This window comes from Scyliorhinus torazame, chromosome 6 (assembly GCF_047496885.1).
Source record: "Scyliorhinus torazame isolate Kashiwa2021f chromosome 6, sScyTor2.1, whole genome shotgun sequence".
Taxonomy (NCBI): Eukaryota; Metazoa; Chordata; class Chondrichthyes; order Carcharhiniformes; family Scyliorhinidae; genus Scyliorhinus; species Scyliorhinus torazame.
This window is the reverse complement of record NC_092712.1, coordinates 4164703-4189074: the sequence shown is the minus strand read 5'-3', so window position 1 is coordinate 4189074 and position 24372 is coordinate 4164703. Positions and strand designations below refer to the sequence as shown.

At 48.6% G+C, this 24372-nt stretch overlaps 2 protein-coding genes across 5 annotated transcripts in view; both read right to left on the bottom strand.

The window, feature by feature from the left end:
* Positions 1-24372, bottom strand: part of LOC140425665 (protein scribble homolog) — a gene marked incomplete at its 5' end in the record, with an annotated part of 1618068 nt that overhangs the window by 597114 nt on the left and 996582 nt on the right.
* The window catches only part of LOC140424651 (poly(U)-binding-splicing factor PUF60-like), a 136298-nt gene continuing 118414 nt past the window's right edge, over positions 6489-24372 (bottom strand). For all 4 annotated transcript variants that reach the window (XM_072507892.1, XM_072507895.1, XM_072507894.1 and 1 more), the window contains 2 exons: positions 23302-23540; positions 6489-7466 (listed from right to left, as the gene is read on the bottom strand). In XM_072507892.1, coding sequence (XP_072363993.1) covers positions 7167-7466; positions 23302-23540 — 539 coding nt within the window. In that variant the 3' untranslated portion in view covers positions 6489-7166. The remainder of the gene's footprint in view (positions 7467-23301; positions 23541-24372) is intronic.

Below are 24372 nucleotides of genomic sequence, written 5' to 3'. Positions count from 1 at the left end.
GTCCAGATACAATTGCCTGGTCCTCGTCAACAATGAACAACTGAAACATTGAAAATGGTGCCTAAAGTCTAGTTCATCTCAGGCACGTCTTGCCTGATGGAAGTCTCACTGCTGGAAAGGTTCAACAATCAACTGGTATAATCAACCAACACACCTTCGGAAGAAACCCTCTAATAGAATTTTGATTCTGGGCACATATAAATTGATTTGATTGAAGGCTGATAAATCCCCAGAGCCTGATAATCTGTATCCTAGAGTACTTCAGTGGACCTAGAAATAGCAGATGCATTGATGGTCACCTTCCAAGTTTCTTATAGAATCTGGAACAGTTCCTACAGATTGGAGGGTGGCTAAGGCATTCATAGAAATTGACTATTCTAGTCAGATATAAGAGGTTTAAATGAGAACTCATCCAGTGCAACTATAGCTGGGAATACGCTACGGGTTAATCCAGATAACACTTTCTAATTTCTTTCTCAGGTTTCACATTTTGCAAACTGCTCGAGACTGCGAGGTCAAATAGCTACAAGAACCTATTGTGTTATAAAGAACTGGGCTGAGGTCCCAGTTCTGTTTCTATGGTAACAACCAGTCCATGGTGATAAGTCTGAGCGGAAAATGTGTTTTTCTCAGGCAATGCTATGAGAAAATCAGACTAATATATTTAAATACATATCTCTCTCAAAATTGACAGACAGACACCTTGGTCGAATTGAGTGAATTATAAATCAGTTAAAGCCAATCAGAAATTAAAAGGCGAGACTTTAAGATAACAATCTCCTTAAAAATTATTTGTCGGGATGGAAAAATCCATTCCGGAATCAATCTATCTCTTTCTGAAACCTATGTCTTTGCTGCTGCCTTTGCTATCGCCATCTTTCTTTTGTTTAAATCGCTCCGTCTTTTTACACTGTGTATCATGATTTGAAGAATAACCAAGATTTGTAATTGTATTTTAAACTCAACTACTGTATTCGCTAAAGACAATCAATCTGACCTAAGTTTGTATTGTAACCAAAGTTTACCAGTGGACACTAAAGCTGACAAATAAAGTTCAACAAAACTTTGCCAAAAAGCACAGCCTGAATCTCCCAAATCTTATTTGGGAACCAAGAAGGGATAACACATATCCAGGGTTCCGAATAGACACAGATCTATCAGGTAGCCCCACCATTTAAAAAGAGATGTAGCGGGAAAACAGGGAATTATAGATCAATAAGCCTGATGTTGATAAATGTTAAGTGTCCATTATAAAGAATAAAATGGCAAGCGTTTGGAAAACAGTGGCAGAATCGAACAGAGTCAGCATGGATTTATGAAGGGGAAATATACTTGACAAATCTACTGGAATTCTTTTGAGAATTTAACTAGTACAGTTGGGCAGCATGGTAGCCCAGTGGTTAGCCAAGTTGCTTCACACCGCCTGGGTCCCGGGTTCGATTCCCACTTGGGTTGCTGTCTGTGCGGAGTCTGCACATTCACCCCGTGTCTGCGTGGGTTTCCCCGGGTGCTCGGGTTTCCCCCCACAAGTCCCGAAAGACGTGCTTGTTAGGTGATTTGGACATTCTGGATTCTCCCTCTGTGTACCCGAACAGGCGCCGGACTGTGGCGACTAGGGGATTTTCACAGTAACGTCGTTGCAGTGTTAATGTAAGCCTACCTGTGACAGTAACTATTATTACTAGTGGGGTACCGCAGGGGTCCTTGCTAGGACCCCAACTGTTCACATTATATGAGGGGAGCCAGCGGATGTGGCTTATTTGGACTTTCAAAAGAAAGACTTTTGACAAAGTCCCACATGAGAGATTGTGTAAAATTAAAGTGCATGGGATTGGGGAAAGTGTATTGAGATGGATAAAAAACTGGTTGGCAGACAGGGAATGAAGAGTAGGAATGTGCGGGCCTTTTTCTGAATGGCAGGCAATGTCTAGTGGGGTACCACAGGGATCGGTGCTGGGATGCCAGCTATTCACTATATATATATTAATAATTTAGATGGGGGAACTAAATGTAATATCGCCAAATTTTCAGATGACACAATTGGTTGGGACAGCGAGTTGTGAGGGGGATATAGAGATCTTTCACTGTGATTTGGACAAGTTGAATGTATGGGCAAATGCAGGATAATGTGGATAAATTATTATTATTATAAATGTGAGCTTAATCCACTTTGGTAGCAAAAAACAGGAAGGCAGATTGACTGTATGGTATAAATTGAGGGGGAATGTGCCACAAGACCTAGGTGTCCTTGAATATTAGTCGCTGAAGGTAAGCATGCAGGTGCAGCAGGCGGAAAAGGCGGCAAATAGCATGCGGACCTTCATTGCGAGAGGATTCGAATACAGGAGCAGAGATATCTTGCTACAATTATACAGGCTTTGGTGAGACCACACCTGGATTATTGTGATGATGCCAGTGTTGGACTGGGGTGGGCACAGTAAGAAGTCTTACAACATCTGGTTAAAGTCCAACAGGTTTATTTGGAATCAATGGCTTTCGGAGCACTGCTCCTTTATTAGGTGAGTGGAATATTGTGTAGTTTTGGTCTCCTTATGAGGAAGGATGTTCTTGCTCTAGAGTGAGTGCAACAACGGTTTACCAGACTGATTCCTGGGATGGCAGGACAGATGTATGAGGAGAGACAATGTTAGGATTGCATTTGCTGTAGTTCAGAAGAATGAGGGGGGGGATCTCAAAGAACAAAGAAATGTACAGCACAGGAACAGGCCCTTCGGCCCTCCAAGCCCGTGCCGACCATGCTGCCCGTCTAAACTACAATCTTCTACATTTCCTGGGTCCGTATCCCTCTATTCCCATCCTATTCATATATTTGTCAAGATGCCCCTTAAATGTCCCTATCGTCCCTGCTTCCACCACCTCCTCCGGTAGCGAGTTCCAGGCACCCACTACCCTCTGCGTAAAAAAATTTGCCTCGTACATCTACTCTAAACCTTGCCCCTCTCACCTTAAACCTATGCCCCCTAGTAATTGACCCCTCTACCCTGGGGAAAAGCCTCTGACTATCCACTCTGTCTATGCCCCTCATAATTATGTAGACTTCTATCAGGTCTCCCCTCAACCTCCTTCGTTCCAGTGAGAACAAACCGAGTTTATTCAACCGCTCCTCATAGCTAATGCCCTCCATACCAGGCAACATTCTGGTAAATCTCTTCTGCACCCTCTCTAAAGCCTCCACATCCTTCTGGTAGTGTGGCGACCAGAATTGAACACTATACTCCAAGTGTGGCCTAACTAAGGTTCTATACAGCTGCAACATGACTTGCCAATTCTTATACTCAATGCCCCGGCCAATGAAGGCAAGCATGCCGTATGCTTTCTTGACTACCTTCTCCACCTGTGTTGCCCCTTTCAGTGACCTGTGGACCTGTACTCCTAGATCTCTTTGACTTTCAATACTCTCGGGGGTTCTACCATTCACTGTATATTCCCTACCTGCATTAGCCCTTCCAAAATGCATTACCTCACATTTGTCCGGATTAAACTCCATCTGCCATCTCTCAGAGAAACCGATAAAATTCTAAGAGGACTAGACAGGGTAGATGCAAGAAGGATGTTCCTGATGGTGGGTGTGTCCAGAAGCAGGAGTCACAGTCTGAGGATACGGGGTAGACCATTTAGGACTGAGATTAGGTGAGCCTGTGGAATTCGCTACCACAGAAATTAGTTGACACAAAACATTGTATTTTTTCAAGGAGATGTTAAGTATCGCTCTTGGGGCCAAAGGGATCAAAAGATATGTGGGAGGGGGGAAAGAAAAACAGGAACAGGCTACTGAGCGGATGATCAGAATTAATGGCGGAGCCTCCTCTTTTTTAAAACCATAACTTGTATTTTTACTGTGGTCTGGTCCTGTACCCATTTCTTTTAATCCCCCCTCCTTTAACGTAGGAGTGCAGAAGGGGAGGAGATTGGAAAACCCCTTCCCTTTATTGTGCGTGTGAAATAAACAAACATTTTTATAGTTAAAAATCTCATTTTGAGTTTGTTATAAGTTATTCATAGATGATTGGAACATTCCAAATTTAAGATTTGGAGAAAGTACGCCACTTTTATAAAGGGGAAAAAAATCAAAAATACCTTTCTTACGGTTGAATAGTGAGGGGAGAAATGAGAGCTGTTTAAATTAATCCACCTTAAAGGTCACAGAACTGCAGAAAGCATTAAGTGGCCTGAATTGCGACAAAGCAGTCGGATATGACAACATCGTACTAAAATTCCTCAAACATCTTTGTCCCCAAGCTCCTGCCCAGCTGACACACAAGATTAATCAGCTCAAACTCACTTCTGAAGGTGTGGTTTATGGCGAAAACCAGTCATTTCAAACCCTGGGAAGGATCTTCCATTAAGGGCCAGCTATCGACCGGTTTCACTACTATCTCTGCATTTGAAACTTTTAGAGTCTTCTCCTGCAATGCCGATCTCTGGAATATAGACCCTCCTTAATAGATTCATTCATAGATTCATAGAATTTACAGTGGAGAAGGAGGCCATTCGGCCCATCGAGTTTGCACCAGCCCTTACAAAAAGCACCCTACTGAAGCCCAAGTATCTACCCGATCCCCGTAACCCAATAACCCCCCACTTAACATTTTTTGGACACTAAGGGCAATTTAGCATGGCCAATCCACCTAACCCGCACATCTTTGGACTGTGGGAGGAAACTGGAGCACCCGGAGGAAACCCACGCACACACGGGGACAACGTGCAGACTCCGCACAGACAGTGACCCAGCGGGGAATCGAACCTGGGACCCTGGCGCTGTGAAGCAACTGTGCTAACCACTTGTGCTACCCTAATGCCGACTAAGCCGCTTTCTGTAGAGCGTGCAGCACGTGATCAAGTTCTGGGACTCAATACCATCAAAATGTAACAGGGCTGGACAGACGAGATGCAAGATGTTTCCCTGGTTTGGGAATCTACAACCAGTGGACACAGTCTCAGGGTACGGGGTAGGCCATTTAGGACAGCGTTGAGGAAACATTTCATCACTGAAAAGGCAGTGAATCTGTGGATTCTCTACCACAGAAGAGCAGCACGGTGGCACAGTGGTTAGCACTGCTGCCTCACAGCGCCAGGGACCTGGGTTCAACTCCGGCCTCAGGTGACTGTGCGGAGTCTGCACGTTCTCCTCGTGTCTGGGTGGGTTTCCTCCGGATGCTCCGGTTTCCTGCCAATCCAAAGATGTGCAGATTAGGTGGATTGACCATGATAAATTGGCCCTTAGTTTCGGGTACTGGGTTATGGGAATAGGGTGGGGACCTAGGTACGGTGCTCTTTCACAGGGTCGGTGCAAACAAGATGGGCCGAATGGCCTCCTTCTGCCTTGTAGAGAGTCTATGATTCTTCTAGAAAGCTGTGTCGGCCAAGTCACAATGTTTTCAAGAGATAGATAATCTTTAGGTTTTAATGGCATCAAGGGATAGGAGGACAAAATAGCAAAGTGACATTGGGAAAGGGGATGAATCATGATCATATTGAATGACGGAGCAGACCAGAGGGGCTGAATGGCCTACTCCTGCTCCTTGTGTCTATGTTAAAGATTCCATTCCATCATTTCAAGTGCAGGGATTCACCCAGGATCCAGCACAACATTCCAGCCTTCACCAACATGAGCCCACTCATTGAACCTGTAGTTTATGGGACCTTGTTTGCAGATCAGCTGTTAAAAGGTTTATCTACAAAATAACAGTACGAAGTCTCACACGGTTAAAGTCCAACAGGTTTATTTGAAAACACAAGCTTCGGAGCACTGCTCTTCTTTAACCTGCCGTTGAGACTTCTTACTGTGCCCACCCCAGTCGAGCACCGTTGACAGGTTCTAAATGGTTGTGGGTGGCCTGGTTGGGGCCTGGATGATTGGACATTACCATATCACCTTGTTCACTACCAGCTTCAATCAACAGTGCCAGAACTCCACCCGTGATTGGCTGATGCTGAATGTCCATTGGCAGGTTAATGCATAGCTGAGGAACTGGTCCATTGGAAAGGCTGCATCTCCGAAAGCTCCTCTGGACATTGTTCCTAAAGGTCATTGCCATTTTGGAGAGGTTTCATGGCATTTTCTTCAACAGGTGCCTCATTATTTCCTACCAATATTGTTCAGATGTACATTTCTTAGTTGTTGCCCAAGAGTTCTGGCTGGGAACACCAGGCACTATCTTGGGTGTTAATCAGATATTATTGGTTCAGAGAAACATTACAGAAGTCAGTATATTAACTACTCCCTTTTAGAATTTTACGGATTTGAGAACTATTGGGTAGTAACTTAAAATAACACCATTCCACCAGTAATCCCAGGAGTTTAACCCAACCAGCACCTTGACAATATTCCACCAGCTGTGCGACGGTGTCATTTTGTAGATAACCAGTTATCCAGCTGTGAAATTAAAAGTTAATGAAATGTGGCAGATTCTAATACGCTGAGACCATCATTCAGCTACAGTATTAATAGTCCAGTTTTAAGCAAGTTGTTTTTCTTTATATAATTTTTTTATTAGAAATGGAAACGGTTTTAACTTTCCTACAATACAGTTAACACATTTAAAAATAAAAATAAAAAAATTGCAGAGTTTAACCATTCTGAAGAGTGGGCTGAGCAGCCAGGTTAGTTCCAGATCGAGAACCGGCAGAGAGAGAATAAAACCCCAACGCCTGCCCCCAGGACTTCAGTGTAGCAGTGTCGGCAGTTACCTCATTAAACCCCTGCCACTCTGAACCAAGTCTAAATCCACGGGTTCAATATAATTGGGACCTTAAATCTCGAAACTCCGTAATTCCCCACAGACCGGGATCAGCAGCTGAACCATCGAACCAGTGACGTACTCCGAAATGGGACTAACCAGGAAGGAATGTGACCCAGCCTGACATGTACGGATCAGAACTCCCAGACTGTTCTACACAGCTACAAATCTGCACTCTTACCCACTTAAGTGTGGCTACTGAATGGAGCAACTGCACACTAGAACAGGTAAGCAAAAAAAAGCATCTTATCACTTCACGAGTAGAAATGCACTGAATCCGTCTGCATCCATCCAAGACTCCCAGGTCAGGACACATGTTCAGACATGCGGCGTTGGATCAGGTCCCTGAATATCTGATCCCACGACAGAATGCAAGTTCCTTTAGCTGTAGTTCATGAGCAGAGTTCATGCAGAAAGGTCACTGTTATCAAACCGATCCTGGTCATATATCTCCGCAATAACTTTTCGTCCTCCGAACCAGCGCCCATTAAGAGCCTGGATGGCTTTGTGCATCTCCGAAGCTAAGGAGAACTCCACAAAGATTTTGACAATCACCTCTGCGTCCTCCTCCTCGCCCTGCTTTTCCTGGTAGATGATCACACGATTCACAGCCCCAAATTTACCACATTCCTCCGTCACTTCGCCCTCCAGGTCGTCATCTATGTCCTCGGGACCAACCATGTTCCGCAAGACCATGACTGTGGACTGAAAAAGGGAAAAAGGTCCAGTTATTGTTTGTATGGACACTTTAAAGGTGGCATTGCACAACATAGAACATAGAATTTACAGTGCAGAAGGAGGCCATTCGGCCCATCGAGTCTGCACCGGCTCTTGGAAAGAGCACCCTACCCAAGATCAACACTGCCACCCTATCCCCATAACCCAGTAACCCCACCCACCACTAAGGGCAATTTTGGACACTAAGGGCAATTTATCATGGCCAATCCACCTAACCTGCACATCTTTGGACTGTGGGAGGAAACCGGAGCACCCGGAGGAAACCCACGCACACACGGGGAGGATGTGCAGACTCCGCAGACAGTGACCCAAGCCAGAATTGAACCTGGGACCCTGGCGCTGTGAAGCAATTGTGCTATCCACAAGGCTACCGTGCTGCCCTACCTTTGTATTACTAGTCAGGATAGAAATAGCAGGATAAAACAGATAAATATGTGGCTGAAGAGATGGTGTGAGGGGAGGGTCTCAGATTACTGGGGCATTGGGACCGATTCTGGAGGAGTGGGACCTGAACAAACTGGACAGGTTACACCTGGGCAAGACTGGGACTGATGTCGTAGAGGGAGTATTTGCTAGAGTGGTTGGAGAGGGTTTAACTAATATGACGGGCATGGCAACCTATGCAAGGAGTCAGAGGAGGAGGAAATAAGGACAAAAACAAAAAGACAGAAAGGGGAATAAGAAAAGTGATAGGCAGAGAAGCGAAGAGCCAGATTCAAGCAGGGCCACAGTGGAAAAACATTGGGAGCGGGACTAGTAATGTTAAAAAGACAAGCTTCAAGGCTTTGTGCCTCAACGCGTGGAGCATTCACAATGAAGTGGATGAACTAATCGCACCAATAAACAACAGGTATGGTATAGTCAGGATTACGGAGACATGGCTGCAGGGTGACCAGGGATGGGAACGGAATGTCCAGGGTACTCAGTATTTAGGAAAGACACAGAAAGGAAATGACGGTGGGATTGTACTGCTGGTTGAGGAGGAAATTAACAGAATAGTGAAGGAGGATATTAGCAACGACAATGTGGAGTCTGTATGGGTAGAGCAGAGGTTAAACAGCAAGGGGCAAAAACATTGTAGGTGTCATATATAGACCCCTAAACTGCAGTGATATTGTTGGGAATGGTATTAAACAGGAAAGTAGAGACGCATGTGATAAAGGAACAACTGTAATTATCGGTGATTTTAATCCGCATATAGATTGGGCAAATTAAATTAGCCACAATACCATAGAGGAGGAATTGCTGGAGTGTATACAGGATGGTTTTCTGCATCAATATGGTTTTTTTTTTTTTAAATTAATTTTTATTAAAGTTTTCACAAAATATCAACAACAAAATGTAAAAGGAACCCAGTAGAATAAAGTACAAAACCAAACAAAACAACCCCGTACACCCCTCCCCCATATATAAATAATATATTAACATCCCGAATTAACACATAGCAAATATATACACCCCCTCAGATCCCCCAGTATAGACAAACAAAAATAAAATAGAACCCCCTCCCCCCGGGTTGCTGCTGACCGATTACAATGGGATGAGAGAAGAACTAGCTAAGGTAGACTGGGAGCAAAGACTTCATGGTGAAGCAGTTGAGGAACAGTGGAGAACCTTCCGAGCGATCTTTCACAGTGTTCAGAAAAGGTTCATACCGACAAAAAAGAAAGACGGTAGAAAGAGGAAAAATCGACCGTGGATATCTAAGGAGGCGAGGGAGAGTATCAAATTGAAGGAAAAAACATACAAAGTGGCAAAAATTAGTGGGAGACTAGAGGACTGGGAAGTCTTTAGGGGACAACAGGAAGCTACTAAAAAAGCCATAAAGAAGAGTAAGGTAGACTATGAAAGCAAACTGGCTCAGAACATAAAAGCAGATAATAAAAGCTTCTACAAATATATAAGACAAAAAAGAGTGGCTAAGGTAAATATTGGTCCTTTGGAAGATGAGAAGGGAGATTTATAAATAGGAGACGGGGAAATGGCTGAGGAGCTGAACAGGTTTTTTGGGTCAGTCTTCACAGTGGAGGACACAAATAACATGCCAGTGACTGATGGAAATAAGGATATGATAGGTGAGGACCTTGAGATGATTGTAATCACTAAGGAGGCAGTATTGGGCAAGCTAATGGGACTAAAGGTAGACAAATCTCCTGCCCCTGATGGGATGCATCCCAGAGTGTTAAAAGAGATGGCTAGGGAAATTGTAAACGCACTAGTGATAATTTATCAAAATTCACTAGACTCTGGGGTGGTCCCAGAGGATTGGAAAGTAGCAAACGTGACACCACTGTTTAAAAAAGGAGGTCGGCAAAAAGCGGTTAATTATAGGCCGGTAAGCTTAACTTCGGTTGTAGGGAAAATGCTGGAATCTATCATTAAGGAGGAAATAGCGGGGCACCTGGAGGGAAATTGTCCCATTGGGCAGACGCAGCATGGGTTCACAAAGGGTAGGTCGTGTCTGACTAATTTGGTAGAATTTTTTGAGGACGTTACCAGTGCAGTAGATAACGGGGAGCCAATGGATGTGGTATATCTGGATTTCCTGAAAGCTTTTGACAAGGTGCCACACAAAAGGTTGCTGCATAGACTAAAGATGCATGGCATTGAGGGTAAAGTGGTAGCATGGGTAGAGGATTGGTTAACTACCAGAAAGCAGAGAGTGGGGATAAATGGATGTTTCTCTGGTTGGCAACCTGTAACTAGTGGGGTCCCTCAAGGATCAGTGTTGGGCCCGCAGTTGTTCACAATTTACATAGACGATTTGGAGTTGGGGACCAAGTGCAATGTGTCAAAGTTTGCAGACGACACTAAGATGAGTGGTAAAGCAAAAAGGGCAGAGGATACCGGAAGTCTGCAGAAGGATTTGGATAGGTTAGGTGAATGGGCCAGGGTCTGGCAGATGGAATTCAATGTTGCCAAGTGTGACGCTATCCATTTTGGGAGGAATAACAGCAGAATGGATTATTTAAATGGTAAGATGTTAAAACATGCTGCTGTGCAGAGGGACCTGGGTGTGCTGGTGCACGAGTCGCAAAAAGTTGGTGTGCAGGTGCAACAGGTGATTAAGAAGGCTAATCGAGTTTTGTCTTTCATTGCTAGAGGGATGGAGTTCAAGACTAGGGAGGTTATGCTGCAATTGTATAGGGTGTTGGTGAGGCCGCATCTGGAGTAGTGTGTTCAGTTTTGGTCTCCTTACCTGAGAAAGGACATATTGGCACTGGAGGGAGTGCAGAGGAGATTCACTAGGTTGATCCCAGAGTTGAGGGGATTAGATTATGACGGGAGGTTGAGTAGACTGGGACTGTACTCATTGGAGTTTAGAAGGATGCAGGGGGGATCTTATTGAAACATATAAAAATTCCTCCAGCGCTGGGCATGCCCAGAACATATGGGTGTGGTTTGCTGGGCTCCCTGAGCACCCAACACACCTGTCCCCACCCCGAAAAAAACGGCTCATCCTTGTCCCGGTTATGTTGCCCTGTGCAGCACCTTAAACTGTATGAGGCTGAGCCTCGCGCACGGAGAGGAAGAGTTCACCCTCCTCGATCTCTTCCCCCAACTCCTCCTCCCACTTACCTTTCAGCACCTCCATCGAGGCCTCCTCCTCTTCCTGCATCACCTGGTATGTTGCAGAGATCTTTCCCTCTCCAACCCACACCCCCGAGAGCACCCTGTCCTGTACCGTGCATGGCAGCAGCAGCGGGAATTCCACCACTTGCCACCTGGCAAACGCCCTTACCAGTAGATACCTAAAGGTGTTCCCCGGGGGGAGCCCGTATCGGGGTCCACACCGAGGCCCCCACTTCCCCCCTGTGCCGCCTCCATTGCCCCCAGATTTTGAGGGTAGCTGCCACCACCGGGCTCATGGTATACCTCATTGGAAGGAGCGGCAGCGGCGCCGTTGCCAGCGCCTCCAGACCCGTACCCTCACAGGACGCCGTCTCCAGCCTCTTCCATGCAGCCCCCTCCCCCTCCATCACCCACTTGCGCACCATCGCCGCATTGGCGGCACAGTAGTACCCGCAGAGTTTGGGCAGCTCCAGCCATCCCCCCCCCCCCATCCCTACTCTGCTCCAAGAATACCCTTCTCACCCTCGGAGTCCCTCGTGCCCACACAAACCCCGTTATGCTCCTGTTGGCCCGCCTAAAGAAGGTCTTCGGGATAAGAATGGGGAGGCACTGGAACAGGAACAAAAACCTTGGGAGCACCGTCATCTTTACTGGCTGCACCTACCCGCCAGGGACAGCAGCAACACGTCCTACCTCAAACTCCTCCTCCATTTGCTCCACCAGCCTTGTGAAATTAAGCCTATGCAGGGCCCCCCAGCTCCTGGCCACCTGGACCCCCAAATATCTGAAGCTCCTCTCCGCCCTTTTTAGTGGGAGCTCGCCAATCCCCCTCTCCTGGTCCCTTGGGTGAACCACGAACAACTCGCTCTTCCCCATGTTGAGCTTGTACCCCGAGAAATCCCCGAACTCACGGAGGATCCTCATTACCTCCGGCATTACCCCCACCGGGTCCGCCACATATAGCAGCAAGTCGTCCGCATAGAGCGACACCCTATGCTCCTCCCCACCCCGCACCAACCCCCTCCAGTTCCTCGACTCCCTCAGTGCCATAGCCAGGGATTCAATCGCCAGTGCAAAGAGCAGGGGACACAGGGGACACGCCTGCCTCATCCCTCGATGCAACCAAAAGTACTCAGACCTCCTCTTGTTCGTGGCCACACTTGCCATCGGGACCTCGTACAACAGCCTAACCCACCTGACGAACCCCTCCCCAAACCCAAACCCCTTCAGCACCTCCCACAAGTACCCCCACTCTACCCTATCGAAGCCCTTCTCAGCGTCCATCGCCACCACTATCTCCGCCTCCCCCGCCGGCATCATAACAACATTCAGGAGCCTCCGCACATTCGCAGTCAACTGCCTCCCCTTCACGAACCCCGTCTGGTCTTCGTGGACAACCTGCGGCACCCAATCCTCAATTCTCGTGGCTAAGACCTTCGCCCGCACCTTGGCATCTACATTTAACAACAAAATCGGCCTATAAGACCCACACTGCAGGGGATCCTTGTCCCGCTTCAGGATCAAGGAGATCAGTGCCCGGGACATCGTCGGGGGCAACGCCCCCCCCCCCCCCCCCCCCCCTCCCTTGCCTCATTGAAGGTCCTAACCAGCAACGGGCCCAACAGGTCTACATATTTTTTGTAGAACTCGACCGGAAAACCATCAGGCCCCGGTGCCTTTCCCGCCTGCATGCTCCCTATCCCTTTGGTCAGCTCCTCCAGCCCAATCGGGGCCCTAATCCCGCCACCAGTCCCTCCTCCACCTTCGGGAACCTCAATTGGTCCAGAAAGCAGCCCATCCCTCCCTCCTCCAGTGGGGGCTCGGACCGATACAGTTCCTCATAAAAGTCCCTGAAGACTTCCGGGTGCGGCGATGACCAGCTGAGTCGCACGTTTCGGCAGCTCCCTGTGAAACGGACTTTTGGGCTCTTGATAGGAGCCCCAACGGCAATTTTAACGGCTAAAAACACCGTGCGGTAAACCAGGAGGGTGTTCCCCCTGGACACGGATGGAAAAAGGAGAGGAAAGTGGCCGGATTGCAGCGGATCCTTTGGAACAACGGCAAGGAAGGCAAGCAAAAACCAAGATGGCGTCGGAAGGTGGCAGTTTCATATGGGGCCCTGAACAACAAGAGTTCTTGAAATGCTGCGTGGAGGAGATAAAAAAGGAAATGAAGAAAGAGTTGTTGGCCCCGATACTACAGGCGATCGAAGGGCTAAAGGAGGAACAAAAGACCCAGGAGCAGGAGCTTCGGGTCGTGAAGGCGAAAGCAGCCGAGAATGAGAACGATATACAGGGCCTGGTGGTGAAGTCGGAGATACAGGAGGCACACCAGAAACGATGTGTGGAGAGGTTGGAGGCACTGGAAAACAACGCAAGGAGGAACAACCTGAGGATTCTTGGCCTTCCTGAAGGTGTGGAGGGGGCGGACGTCGGGGCATATGTGAGCACGATGCTGCATTCGTTAATGGGAGCGGAGGCCCCGACGGGTCCGTTGGAGGTGGAGGGAGCGTACCGAGTTATGGTGCGAGGATCGAGAGCAGGAGAAACTCCCAGAGCCATAGTGGTGAGATTCCTCCGTTTTAAGGATAGAGAAATGGTCCTTAGATTACATAGATTACATAGAACATACAGTGCAGAAGGAGGCCATTCGGCCCATCGAGTCTGCACCGACCACTTAAGCCCTCACTTCCACCCTATCCCCGTAACCCAATAACTCCTCCTAACCTTTATGGACACTACGGGTAATTTAGCATGGCCAATCCACCTAACCTGCACGTCTTTGGACTGTGGGAGGAAACCGGAGCACCCGGAGGAAACCCACGCGGACACGGGGAGAACGTGCAAACTCCGCACAGACAGTGACCCAGCGGGGAATCGAACCTGGGACCCTGGCGCTGTGAAGCCACAGTGATAATCACTTGTGCTACCGTGCTGCCCATAATGGGCGAAGAAAACTCGGTGCAGTAAATGGGAGAACGCGGTGATCCGCGTTTATCAAGACTGGAGTGCGGAGGTGGCGAGAAGGAGGGCGAGCTTTAGGGCGAGCTTTAATCGGGCCAAGGCGGTACTTCACAAAAGGAAGATAAAATTTGAATGTTGCAACGGCAAGACTGTGGGTCACATATCAAGGGAGGCACCACTACTTTGAGACGGCGGATGAAGCGTGGACTTTTATTGTAGAAGAAAAACTGGAATGAGTGGATTATGAAAAAGAACGTTTGGACAAAGTGGTGGGGCGAATGGGGGGAGGGGCGAAGAGGGGTTTTATGTTCTAATCCTGCGGTATGGTAACTTTTCTTTCTCCCACAGGTGGTGATGGGGGGAGGTGGGGAGGGAGAGGGGATGGGGCGTTGGCCATGGGAGGCGGGGCCGAGGGAGAGGCGCGGGCTTGGTTCCCGCGCTATGATAATTATGGCGGGAATAGAGAAGCAGGAAGGAGGGGGCGTCGCACGGTGCGAGCCGTGGTCACGGGGGGGAAGCCGAGGTCAGCCAGAGTTGCTGACTTCTGGAGCAACATGGGGGGAGTAATTACGCTAGCGGGGGGTCTAGCGGGGGGGGGGGGGGGGGAGGGGGGGAATTACTGGGTTGCTGCTGCTGGGGAAAGGGGGGAGTGGGTACGGGAGAGGATGGGCGGGGGGGCACCGCCTGGGGGAGATACAGCTGGGTGGGAACTGGGTGAGAAGCTGGAAAAAGATGATGGCTAACCGGCAAGGGGGGGGGGGGGGGGGGTGGGAAGCCCCCCAACTCGGCTGATCACGTGGAACGTGAGAGGGCTCAACGGGCCGATAAAGAGGGCACGAGTACTCGCACACCTTAAGAAACTTAAAGCAGATGTGGTTATGTTACAGGAAACGCACCTGAAACTGATAGACCAGGTTAGGCTGCGTAAAGGATGGGTGGGGCAGGTGTTCCATTCGGGGCTGGATGCGAAAAACAGGGGGGTGGCTATATTAGTGGGGAAGCGGGTAATGTTCGAGGCAAAGACTATAGTGGTGGATAACGGGGGCAGATACGTGATGGTGAGTGGCAAATTACAGGGAGAGATGGTGGTTTTGGTAAACGTGTATGCCCCGAACTGGATGATGCCAACTTTATGAGGCGAATGCTCGGACGCATCCCGGACCTAGAGACGGGAAAGCTGATAATTGGGGGAGACTTTAACACGGTGTTGGAACCAAGGCTGGATAGGTCGAAGTCAGGACTGGTAGGAGGCCGGCAGCAGCCAAGGTGCTTAAGGATTTTATGGAGCAGATGGGAGGTGTGGACCCGTGGAGATTCAGTAGACCTAGGAGTAAGGAGTTCTCGTTTTTCTCCTATGTCCATAAAGTCTATTCGCGCATAGACTTTTTTGTGTTGGGTAGGGCATTGATCCCGAAGGTGAGGGGAACGGAATGTACGGCTATAGCCATTTCGGATCATGCCCCACACTGGGTAGACTTGGAGATAGGGGAGGAAACAGGAGGGCGCCCACCCTGGAGAATGGACATGGACTAATGGCGGATGAGGGGGTGTGCCTAAGGGTGAGGGGATGTGTTGAAAAGTACTTGGAACTCAATGACAATGGGAGGTTCAGGTGGGAGTGGTCTGGGAGGCATTGAAGGCGGTGGTTAGGGGGGAGCTGATATCAATAAGGGCACATAAAGGGAAGCAGGAGAGTAAGGAACGGGAGCGGTTGCTGCAAGAACTTTTGAGGGTGGACAGACAATATGCGGAAGCACCGGAGGAGGGACTGTACAGGGAAAGGCAAAGGCTGCATGTGGAATTTGACTTGCTGACTACAGGCACTGCAGAGGCACAATGGAGGAAGGCGCAGGGTGTACAGTATGAATATGGGGAGAAGGCGAGCAGATTGCTGGCACACCAATTGAGGAAAAGGGGAGCAGCGAGGGAAATAGGGGGAGTGAGGGATGAGGAAGGAGAGATGGAGCGGGGGGCGGAGAGAGTGAATGATATAAAGACATTTATAAAAAATTGTATGAAGCTCAACCCCCGGATGGGAGGGAGAGAATGATGGATTTTTTGGATCGGCTGGAAATTCCCAAGGTGGAAGAGCAGGAAAGGGTGGGACTGGGAGCACAGATCACGGTAGAAGAAGTGGTGAAAGGAATTAGGAACATGCAGACGGGAAAGGCCCCGGGACCGGACGGATTCCCAGTTGAATTTTACAGAAAGTATTTGGACTTGCTCGCCCCGGTACTGACGAGGACCTTTAACGAGGCAAAGGAAAGGGGACAACTGCCCCGACTATGTCGGAAGCAACGATATCGCTTCTCTAAAGAAGGAAAAGGATCCGCTACGATGCGGGTCCTACAGACCAATTTCCCTCCTAAATGTGGATGCCAAGGTCCTGGCCAAGGTAATGGCAATGAGAATAGAGGAATGTGTCCCGGGGGTGGTTCACGAGGACCAAACTGGGTTTGTGAAGGGGAGACAGCTGAACACGAATATACGGAGGCTGTTAGGGGTAATGATGATGGCCCCACCAGAGGGTGAAACGGAGATAGTAGTGGCGATGGATGCCGGAGAAAGCATTTGATAGAGTGGAATGGGATTATCTGTGGGAGGTGTTGAGGAGATTTGGGTTTGGAGAGGGGTATGTTAGATGGGTGCAGCTGTTGTATAGGGCCCCAGTGGCGAGTGTGGTCACGACATGGACGGGGATCGGCATATTTTCGGCTCCATAGAGGGACAAGGCAGGGATGTCCTCAGGGATGTCCTCTGTCCCCATTACTGTTTGCACTGGCGATTGAGCCCCTGGCGATAGCGCTGAGAGGTTCCAAGAGATGGAGGGGAATACTTAGGGGAGGAGAAGAACACCGGGTATCTTTATATGCGGATGATCTGCTACTATATGTGGCGGATCCGGCGGAGGGGATGCCAGAAATAATGCGGATACTTGGGGAGTTTGGGGATTTTTCAGGGTATAAATTGAACATGGGGAAGAGTGAGCTGTTTGTGGTGCATCCAGGGGAGCAGAGTAGAGAAATAGAAGACCTACCGTTGAGGAAGGTAACAAGAGACTTTCGTTACCTGGGGATCCAGATAGCTAAGAATTGGGGCACATTGCACAGGCTAAATTTAACGCGGTTGGTGGAACAGATGGAGGAAGATTTCAAGAGATGGGATATGGTAGCACTGTCAATGGCAGGGAGGGTGCAGGCGGTTAAGATGGTGGTCCTCCCGAGATTCCTCTTTGTGTTTCAGTGCCTCCCGGTGGTGATCACGAAGGCTTTTTTTAAAAGGATAGAAAAGAGCATCATGGGTTTTGTTTGGGCCGGGAAGACTCCGAGAGTGAGGAAGGGATTCTTACAGTGTAGTAGGGATAGGGGGGGTGGCTGGCATTACCGAGCCTAAGTGAGTATTATTGGGCCGCTAATATTTCAATGGTGAGTAAGTGGATGGGAGAGGAGGAGGGAGCGGCGTGGAAGAGATTAGAGAGGGCGTCCTGTAGGGGGACCAGCCTGCAGGCTATGGTGACAGCCCCATTACCGTTCTCACCGAGGAACTACACCACGAGCCCGGTGGTGGTAGCTACACTGAAGATTTGAGGACAGTGGAGACGACATAGGGGAAAGACCGGAGCATTGGGGGGGGTCCCCGATAAGAAACAACCATAGGTTTGCCCCGGGGGGAATGGATGGGGGATATGGAATGTGGCAAAGAGCAGGAATAACGCAACTGAAAGATCTATTTGTGGACGGGAAGTTCGCAAGTCTGGGAGCGCTGACCGAGAAATATGGGTTGCCCCAAGGGAATGCATTCAGGTACATGCAATTGAGGGCTTTTGCGAGGCAACAGGTGAGGGAATTCCCGCAGCTCCCGACACAAGAGGTGCAGGACAGAGTCATCTCAAAGAAATGGGTGGGGGATGGTAAGGTGTCGGATATATATAGGGAAATGAGGGACGAAGGGGAGACTATGGTGGACGAACTAAAAGGGAAATGGGAAGAAGAGCTAGGGGAGGAGATCGAGGAGGGGCTGTAGGCAGATGCCCTAAACAGGGTAAACTCGTCGTCCTCGTGCGCCAGGCTAAGCCTGATTCAGTTTAAGGTATTACACAGGGCACATATGACTGGAACACGGCTCAGTAAATTTTTTGGGGTGGAGGATAGGTGTGCGAGGTGCTCGAGAAGCCCAGCGAATCATACCCATATGTTTTGGTCATGCCCGGCACTACAGGGGTTTTGGGTGGGGGTGACAAAGGCGCTTTCAAAAGTAGTAGGAGTCCGGGTCGAACCAAGCTGGGGGTTGGCTATATTTGGGGTTGCACAAGAGCCGGGAGTACAGGAGGCGAGAGAGGCCGATGTTTTGGCCTTTGCGTCCCTAGTAGCCCGGCGCAGGATATTGCTAATGTGGAAAGAAGCCAAGTCCCCGGGGGTGGAGACCTGGATAAATGATATGGCGGGGTTCATAAAGCTAGAGCGGATTAAGTTCGTCCTAAGGGGGTCGGCTCAAGGGTTCACCAGGCGGTGGCAACCGTTCGTCGAATATCTTGCGGAAAGATAGATGGGGGAAAAAAGAAGGCAGCAGCAGCAGCCCAGGACTTGGGGGGGGGGGGGGGGGGGTATAGCCTGTGACAAGGCAGTTGCCAATTAGGGCTAGTTTTCATTTTTGTTATTTAATATTTATTTATTTGTTGTTTTTTGTTTATATAAAAAAGGTCATTATTATCTGTATTGTTACAATGTTGTGTAAAGGATGCACAATGTACTGTGTTGGTTGACCAAAAATTTTCAATAAAATATTTATTTAAAAAAAAATAAAAGTCCCTGAAGACCCCATTGATGCCAACCCCACTCTGCACCACACTCCTTCCCCTATCCTTAACTCCCCCGATCTCCCTAGCTGAGTCCCGCTTCCGAAGCTGACCGCCCCCCTGGGCCTTCCTCCACTGCACCTCCGCCTTCCTGGTGGTCACCAGGTCGAATTCGGCCTGGAGGCTGCGCCTCTTCCTCAACAATCCTTCCTCAGGCTCTTCCGCATACCTCCTGTCTACCCTCACCATCTCCCCCACCAGCCTCTCCCTCTCCCTCCGCCCTCTCCTCTCCTTGTGGGCCCTAATGGAGATCAGCTCTCCCCTAACCACCGCCTTCAGCGCCTCCCAGACGATCCCCACTCGGACCTCCCCGTTATCGTTGGCCTCCAGGTATCTCTCTATGCTTACTCGGACCCGCTCGCTCACCTCATCTGCCAACAGCCCCACCTCCAAGCACCACAGCGGGCACTGGTCCCTCTCCTGCCTCAGCTCTCGGTTTACCCAATGCGGGGCATGATCTGAAATGGCTATCCCCGAGTACTCAGTATCCTGTACTCTCGCTATCAGCGCCCTGCTCATAACAAAAAAGTCGATCCGGGAATAGGCCTTATGAACGTGCGAGAAGAATGAAAATTCCCTAGCCCCCGGCCTTGCAAATCTCCAAGGGTCCCCCCCCCCCCCCCCCCCCCAAATCTGGTCCATAAACACCCCTCAGCACTTTAGCCACCGCCAGCCTCCTACCCGTCCTCGACCTGGAGCGGTCCAGTGCCGGATCCTACACAGTGTTAAAGTCCTCCCCCCCATTATCAGGCCCCCCCACTTCCAAGTCCGGGATCCGATCCAACATGTGCCGCATAAAACCCGCATCGTCCCAGTTCGGGGCGTACACGTTGACCAGCACCACCCTCTCCCCTTGCAGCTTACCACTTACCATTACATACCTACTGCCATTGTCTGTCACAATGCTCGACGCCTCGAACGACACCCTCTTTCCCACCAAGACCGCCACCCCCCGATTTTTGGCATCCAGCCCCGAATGAAAAACCTGACCTACCCACCCCTTCCTCAATCTTACCTGGTCTGCCACCTTCAGGTGTGTCTCCTGGAGCATGACCACATCCGCCTTCAGCCCCTTCAAGTGTGCGAACACCCGGGCCCGCTTAACCGGCCCGTTCAGTCCCCTTACGTTCCAGGTTATCAGCCGGATCAGGGGGCTACCCGCCCCCCTCCCCCACCGACTAGCCATAACCCCTCCTCGGCCAGCCCGCGCCCGCACCCCATACCCGGCCCATTCTGGATCAATATGTTGAGGAGCCAACTAGAGAACAGACCATCCTAGATTGGGTGCTGTGTAATGAGAAGGGAATCATTACCAATCTGGCTGTACGAGACCTCTTGGGGATGAGCGACCATAACATGATAGAATTTTTACCAAGATGGAGAGTGAAGTAGTTGATTTTGAGACAAGGGTGCTGAATCTTAACAAAGGGAACTATGAAGATATGAGGCGTGAGTTGGCCTTGATAGATTGGGGAGAGTTACTTAAAGGGATGACAGTGGATAGACAATGGCAAACATTCAAGGAACGTGTGGGGGAACTACAGCAACTGTTCATTCCAGTCTGGCACAAAAGTAAACCAAGAAAGATGGCCAATCCATGGCTCACAAGGGAAATTAGGGATAGTATTCAATCCAAGGAAGTAGCATACAGATTGGCCAAGAAAAACAACAGGTCTGGGGATGGGGAGCTGTTTGGAATTCTGCAAAGGACCAAGGATTGATTAAGAAGGGGAAAATAGAGTACAAAGTAAGCTTGCAGTGAACATAAAAACTGACTAATAATTTCTATACGTAAAAGAGAAAAAAATTGGTGAAGACAAATGTATGTCCCTTACAGTCAGAAACAGGGGAATGTATAATAAGGGACAAAGAAATGGTTCAGCAACTAAATGCATACTTTGGTTCTGTCTTCACAAATGAGGACACAAATCAGAGACCAGAAATGTTGGGGAACGCAAGGTTTAGTGAGAGGGCGGAACTGAAGGTGATCAATATTAATAGAGAAATGGTGTTGGGAAAATTGATGAGATTGAAGGTTGATAAATCCCCAGGGCCTGAGAATCTACATCCCAGGATATTGAAGGAGGTGGCTCGAGAAATAGTGGATGCATTGGTGGTCACCTTCCAGGATTCTATAGATTCTGGAGCAGTTCCTGCAGATTGGAGAGTGGCTAATGTAACTCCACTAATTAAAAAGGGAGGTCAAGAGAAAACAGGGAATTATAGATCAGCAAGTCTGACGTCAATAGTGGGGAAAATTCTAGAATCCATTACCAAAGATTTTATAGCCGGTCACTTGGAAAACAGTGGCAGGATCGGACAGTCAGCATGAATTTATAAAGGGGAAATCATGCTTGACAAATCTACTGGAATTCTTAAGAGGGTGTAACTAGTAGAGTTGGAGGGGGAGCCAGTGGATGTGGTATATTTGGACTTTCAGAAGGCTTTTGACAAAGTCCCGCATTAAAGATTAGTGTGTAAAATTAAAGCCCATGGGATTGGGGGGGCAGTGTATTGAGAGGGATAGAAAACTGGTTGGCAGACAGGAAACAAGAGTAGGGATTAATGGGTCTTTTTCAAATTGGCAGGCTGTGACTAGTGGTGTACCGTGGTGATCGGTGCTGGGACCCCAGCTATTCACAATATATATATTAATGATTTAGATGAGGGAACAAATGTAATATCTCCAAATTTGCAGCTGGCACCAGGTTGGGTGGGAGGGTGAGCTGTGAGGAGGATGCAGAGATCCTTTTAGGAGAGGAGCGAAAGAGAAAATGCTGGAAAATCTCAGCAGGTCTGGCAGCATTTCTAGGGAGAGAAAAGAGTGAATGTTTCTAGTCCGATGAGTCATTGGATTCGAAATGTTTTCTCTCCCTACAGATGCTGCCAGACCTGCTGAGATTTTCCAGCATTTTCTCTTTCGTTCCAGATTCCAGCATCCACAGTAATTTGCTTTTAATTAGGAGAGGGGAATGTACAGTGAGACCTGGGTGTCCTCGTACACCAGTCACATGCAGGTGCCACAGGGGGCAAAGAAGGCAAATGGTATGCTGGCCTTCATTGAGAGAGGATTTGAGTACAGGGGCAGGGATATCTTGCTACAATTAGTAGGAAGTCTACAACACCAGGTTAAAGTCCAACAGGTTTGTTTGGAATCACTAGGTTTCGGAGCGCTGCTCCTTTATGAGGTGTGCTCCGAAAGCTGGTGATTCCAAACAAACCTGTTGAACTTTAACCTGTTGTAAGACTTCTTACTGTGCTCACCCCAGTCCAACGCCGGCATCGCCACATCATTGTTGCAATTATACAGGGCCTTGGTGAGGCCACACCTGGACTATTGTGTGCAGTTTTGGTCTTCTTTTCTGTGGAAGGATGTTCTTGCTCTCGAGGGAGTGCAGCGAAGGTTTACCAGATTGATTCCAGGGATGGCGGGACTGTCATATGAGGAGAGATTGACCAGGTTGGGATTGTTCTCGCTGGAGTTCAGAAGAATGAGGGGGGATCTCATAGAAACCTATAAAATTCGAACAGGACTGGAGAGGGTGGATGCAGGAAGGATATACCAATTAGTGGCTGTGTCCAGAACCAGGGGTCACAGTCTGTGGATACGGGGTAGACCATTTAAGGCAGAGATTAGGTGAAATTTCTTCACCCAAAGTGGTGAGGCTGTGGAATTCATTACCACAGGAAGTAATTGAGTCCAAAACATTGTATCTTTTCAAGAAGCAGTTAGATATAGCACTTAGGGTGAAGGGGATCAAAGGATATGGGGGGGATGGGAGATTAGGCTATTGAGTTGGATGATCAGCCATGATCATAATGAATGGTGGAATGGGGCTCGAAGGGCCTCCTCCTCCTGCTCCTATTTTTTCTACGTTTCTATTACCAACATATCTTTAACTTACTTGTACCCCAAACAGGCACCGGAATGTTGCGACTAGGGGCTTTTCATAGTAATTTCATTGAAGCCTACTTGCGACAATAAGCCATTATTATTAGTAGGAGCAGGAGGCCATTCCACCCCCTACGCCTGCTTTGTCATTCAATTAGCTGACCTGTAAATCAACTCAATATTCCAGTCTTTAATCCATGTCCCTTGATACTCTTGGCGAAAAACATTTGAATCATGAAAGCTCCAAATTGAGCCTCGGCATTGACAACCCGACTCTAATCATATGTTCATGTCCCCTTTTCGATTTCTGCATCATAGAAAAGCAAAGCTAGGGTGGCATGGCGGCGCAGTGGATAGCATTATTGCTTCACGGCGCCATGGAGCTGGGGTCGATCCTGGACCCGGGTCACTCCCTGTGTCTGCGTGGGTCTCAATTTATTTTTTAAAAGCTTGCAAAAGTTTACAGCAAAGCATTCCCTACTTGTACCCTGTACCTCAGATTTAATGGCTACCTCTTACCTCCTGCTTGCGTAGCAACTTCTGCATCACCATGTGTCGTGCATTACTCCCAGAAATGCTCATGTGCTCCTGCTCGCTCAGCATTTCCAGCCGTTCAGTATCCAGCAGCTTTTCCTCATCTTCCTTCTTGACTTCTGTAGCAGTGCCGGCTGTAGGTGGCGCGGCCAGGACAGGGTTAACCACTCCTACCTGTGGGATAGTGACTGGCAGTGACACTGTTGGACGGGTTGGGGTCACACCTGGAAGACAGGAGGAGCCTCATGTTATAATTGCAGCCACAGAGAAGCTAAGTTTCCCCTAGCTCAGCATAGAGTAAATAGGTAAAGTCACCACACTGCCAAGTGACCAGAGGTTGCTTTCCTCGGAGGGGAGAGCTGCTGCTGATTTAACACACCTCAGGCAAGGGGCATGGCAGGGCCTTCATCAATCACCTCAAGTCAGACAAAAAATGAACGCGCACTGCTAGCCTTACTCTGCATCACAAACCAGATGTCCAGCCAAATGAGCTAAACTGGCTCAGCATAAACATTATAAACAACATGACCCCAAAAATGCAGAATGTTCTTCATCAAATACACACTCAACAACTCCAGAATTTAGCGAATATGGTTGGTGAGGTACAGGTAGCCACATGGGAAAATGATATTATGGTGAAGAGAGACCTGGCTAAAAATAGTAAATATTCTCGGATTGTAGCCACTTAAAATGGCCAACTCCCGATTCAAAATGGCGAACGGCAAAGGCTGATGGGAAAGTCAGCCAACAGGACAAAAACGAGCAGTTGCAGATTGACTGTGTATTTACCTCTGGAAAGGCCAGACAAGATCGATACCAGCAACCATCAGCATAACAAAACACCAGCCATCTGCATACTGCAAATATTTTCCACTGTACTTCAGTACATGTGACAATAAATCAAATCCTGTAATCGAAGGCTATATTCAATATTTACCACCCCACCAATTTTCGTATCATCGTAAGCTTACTGATCAATCCTCTTACATTCATATCTAAGCAATTTATATAACGCATAAACAGCAAGGACCCCAACACTGATTCCTGTGGGACCCC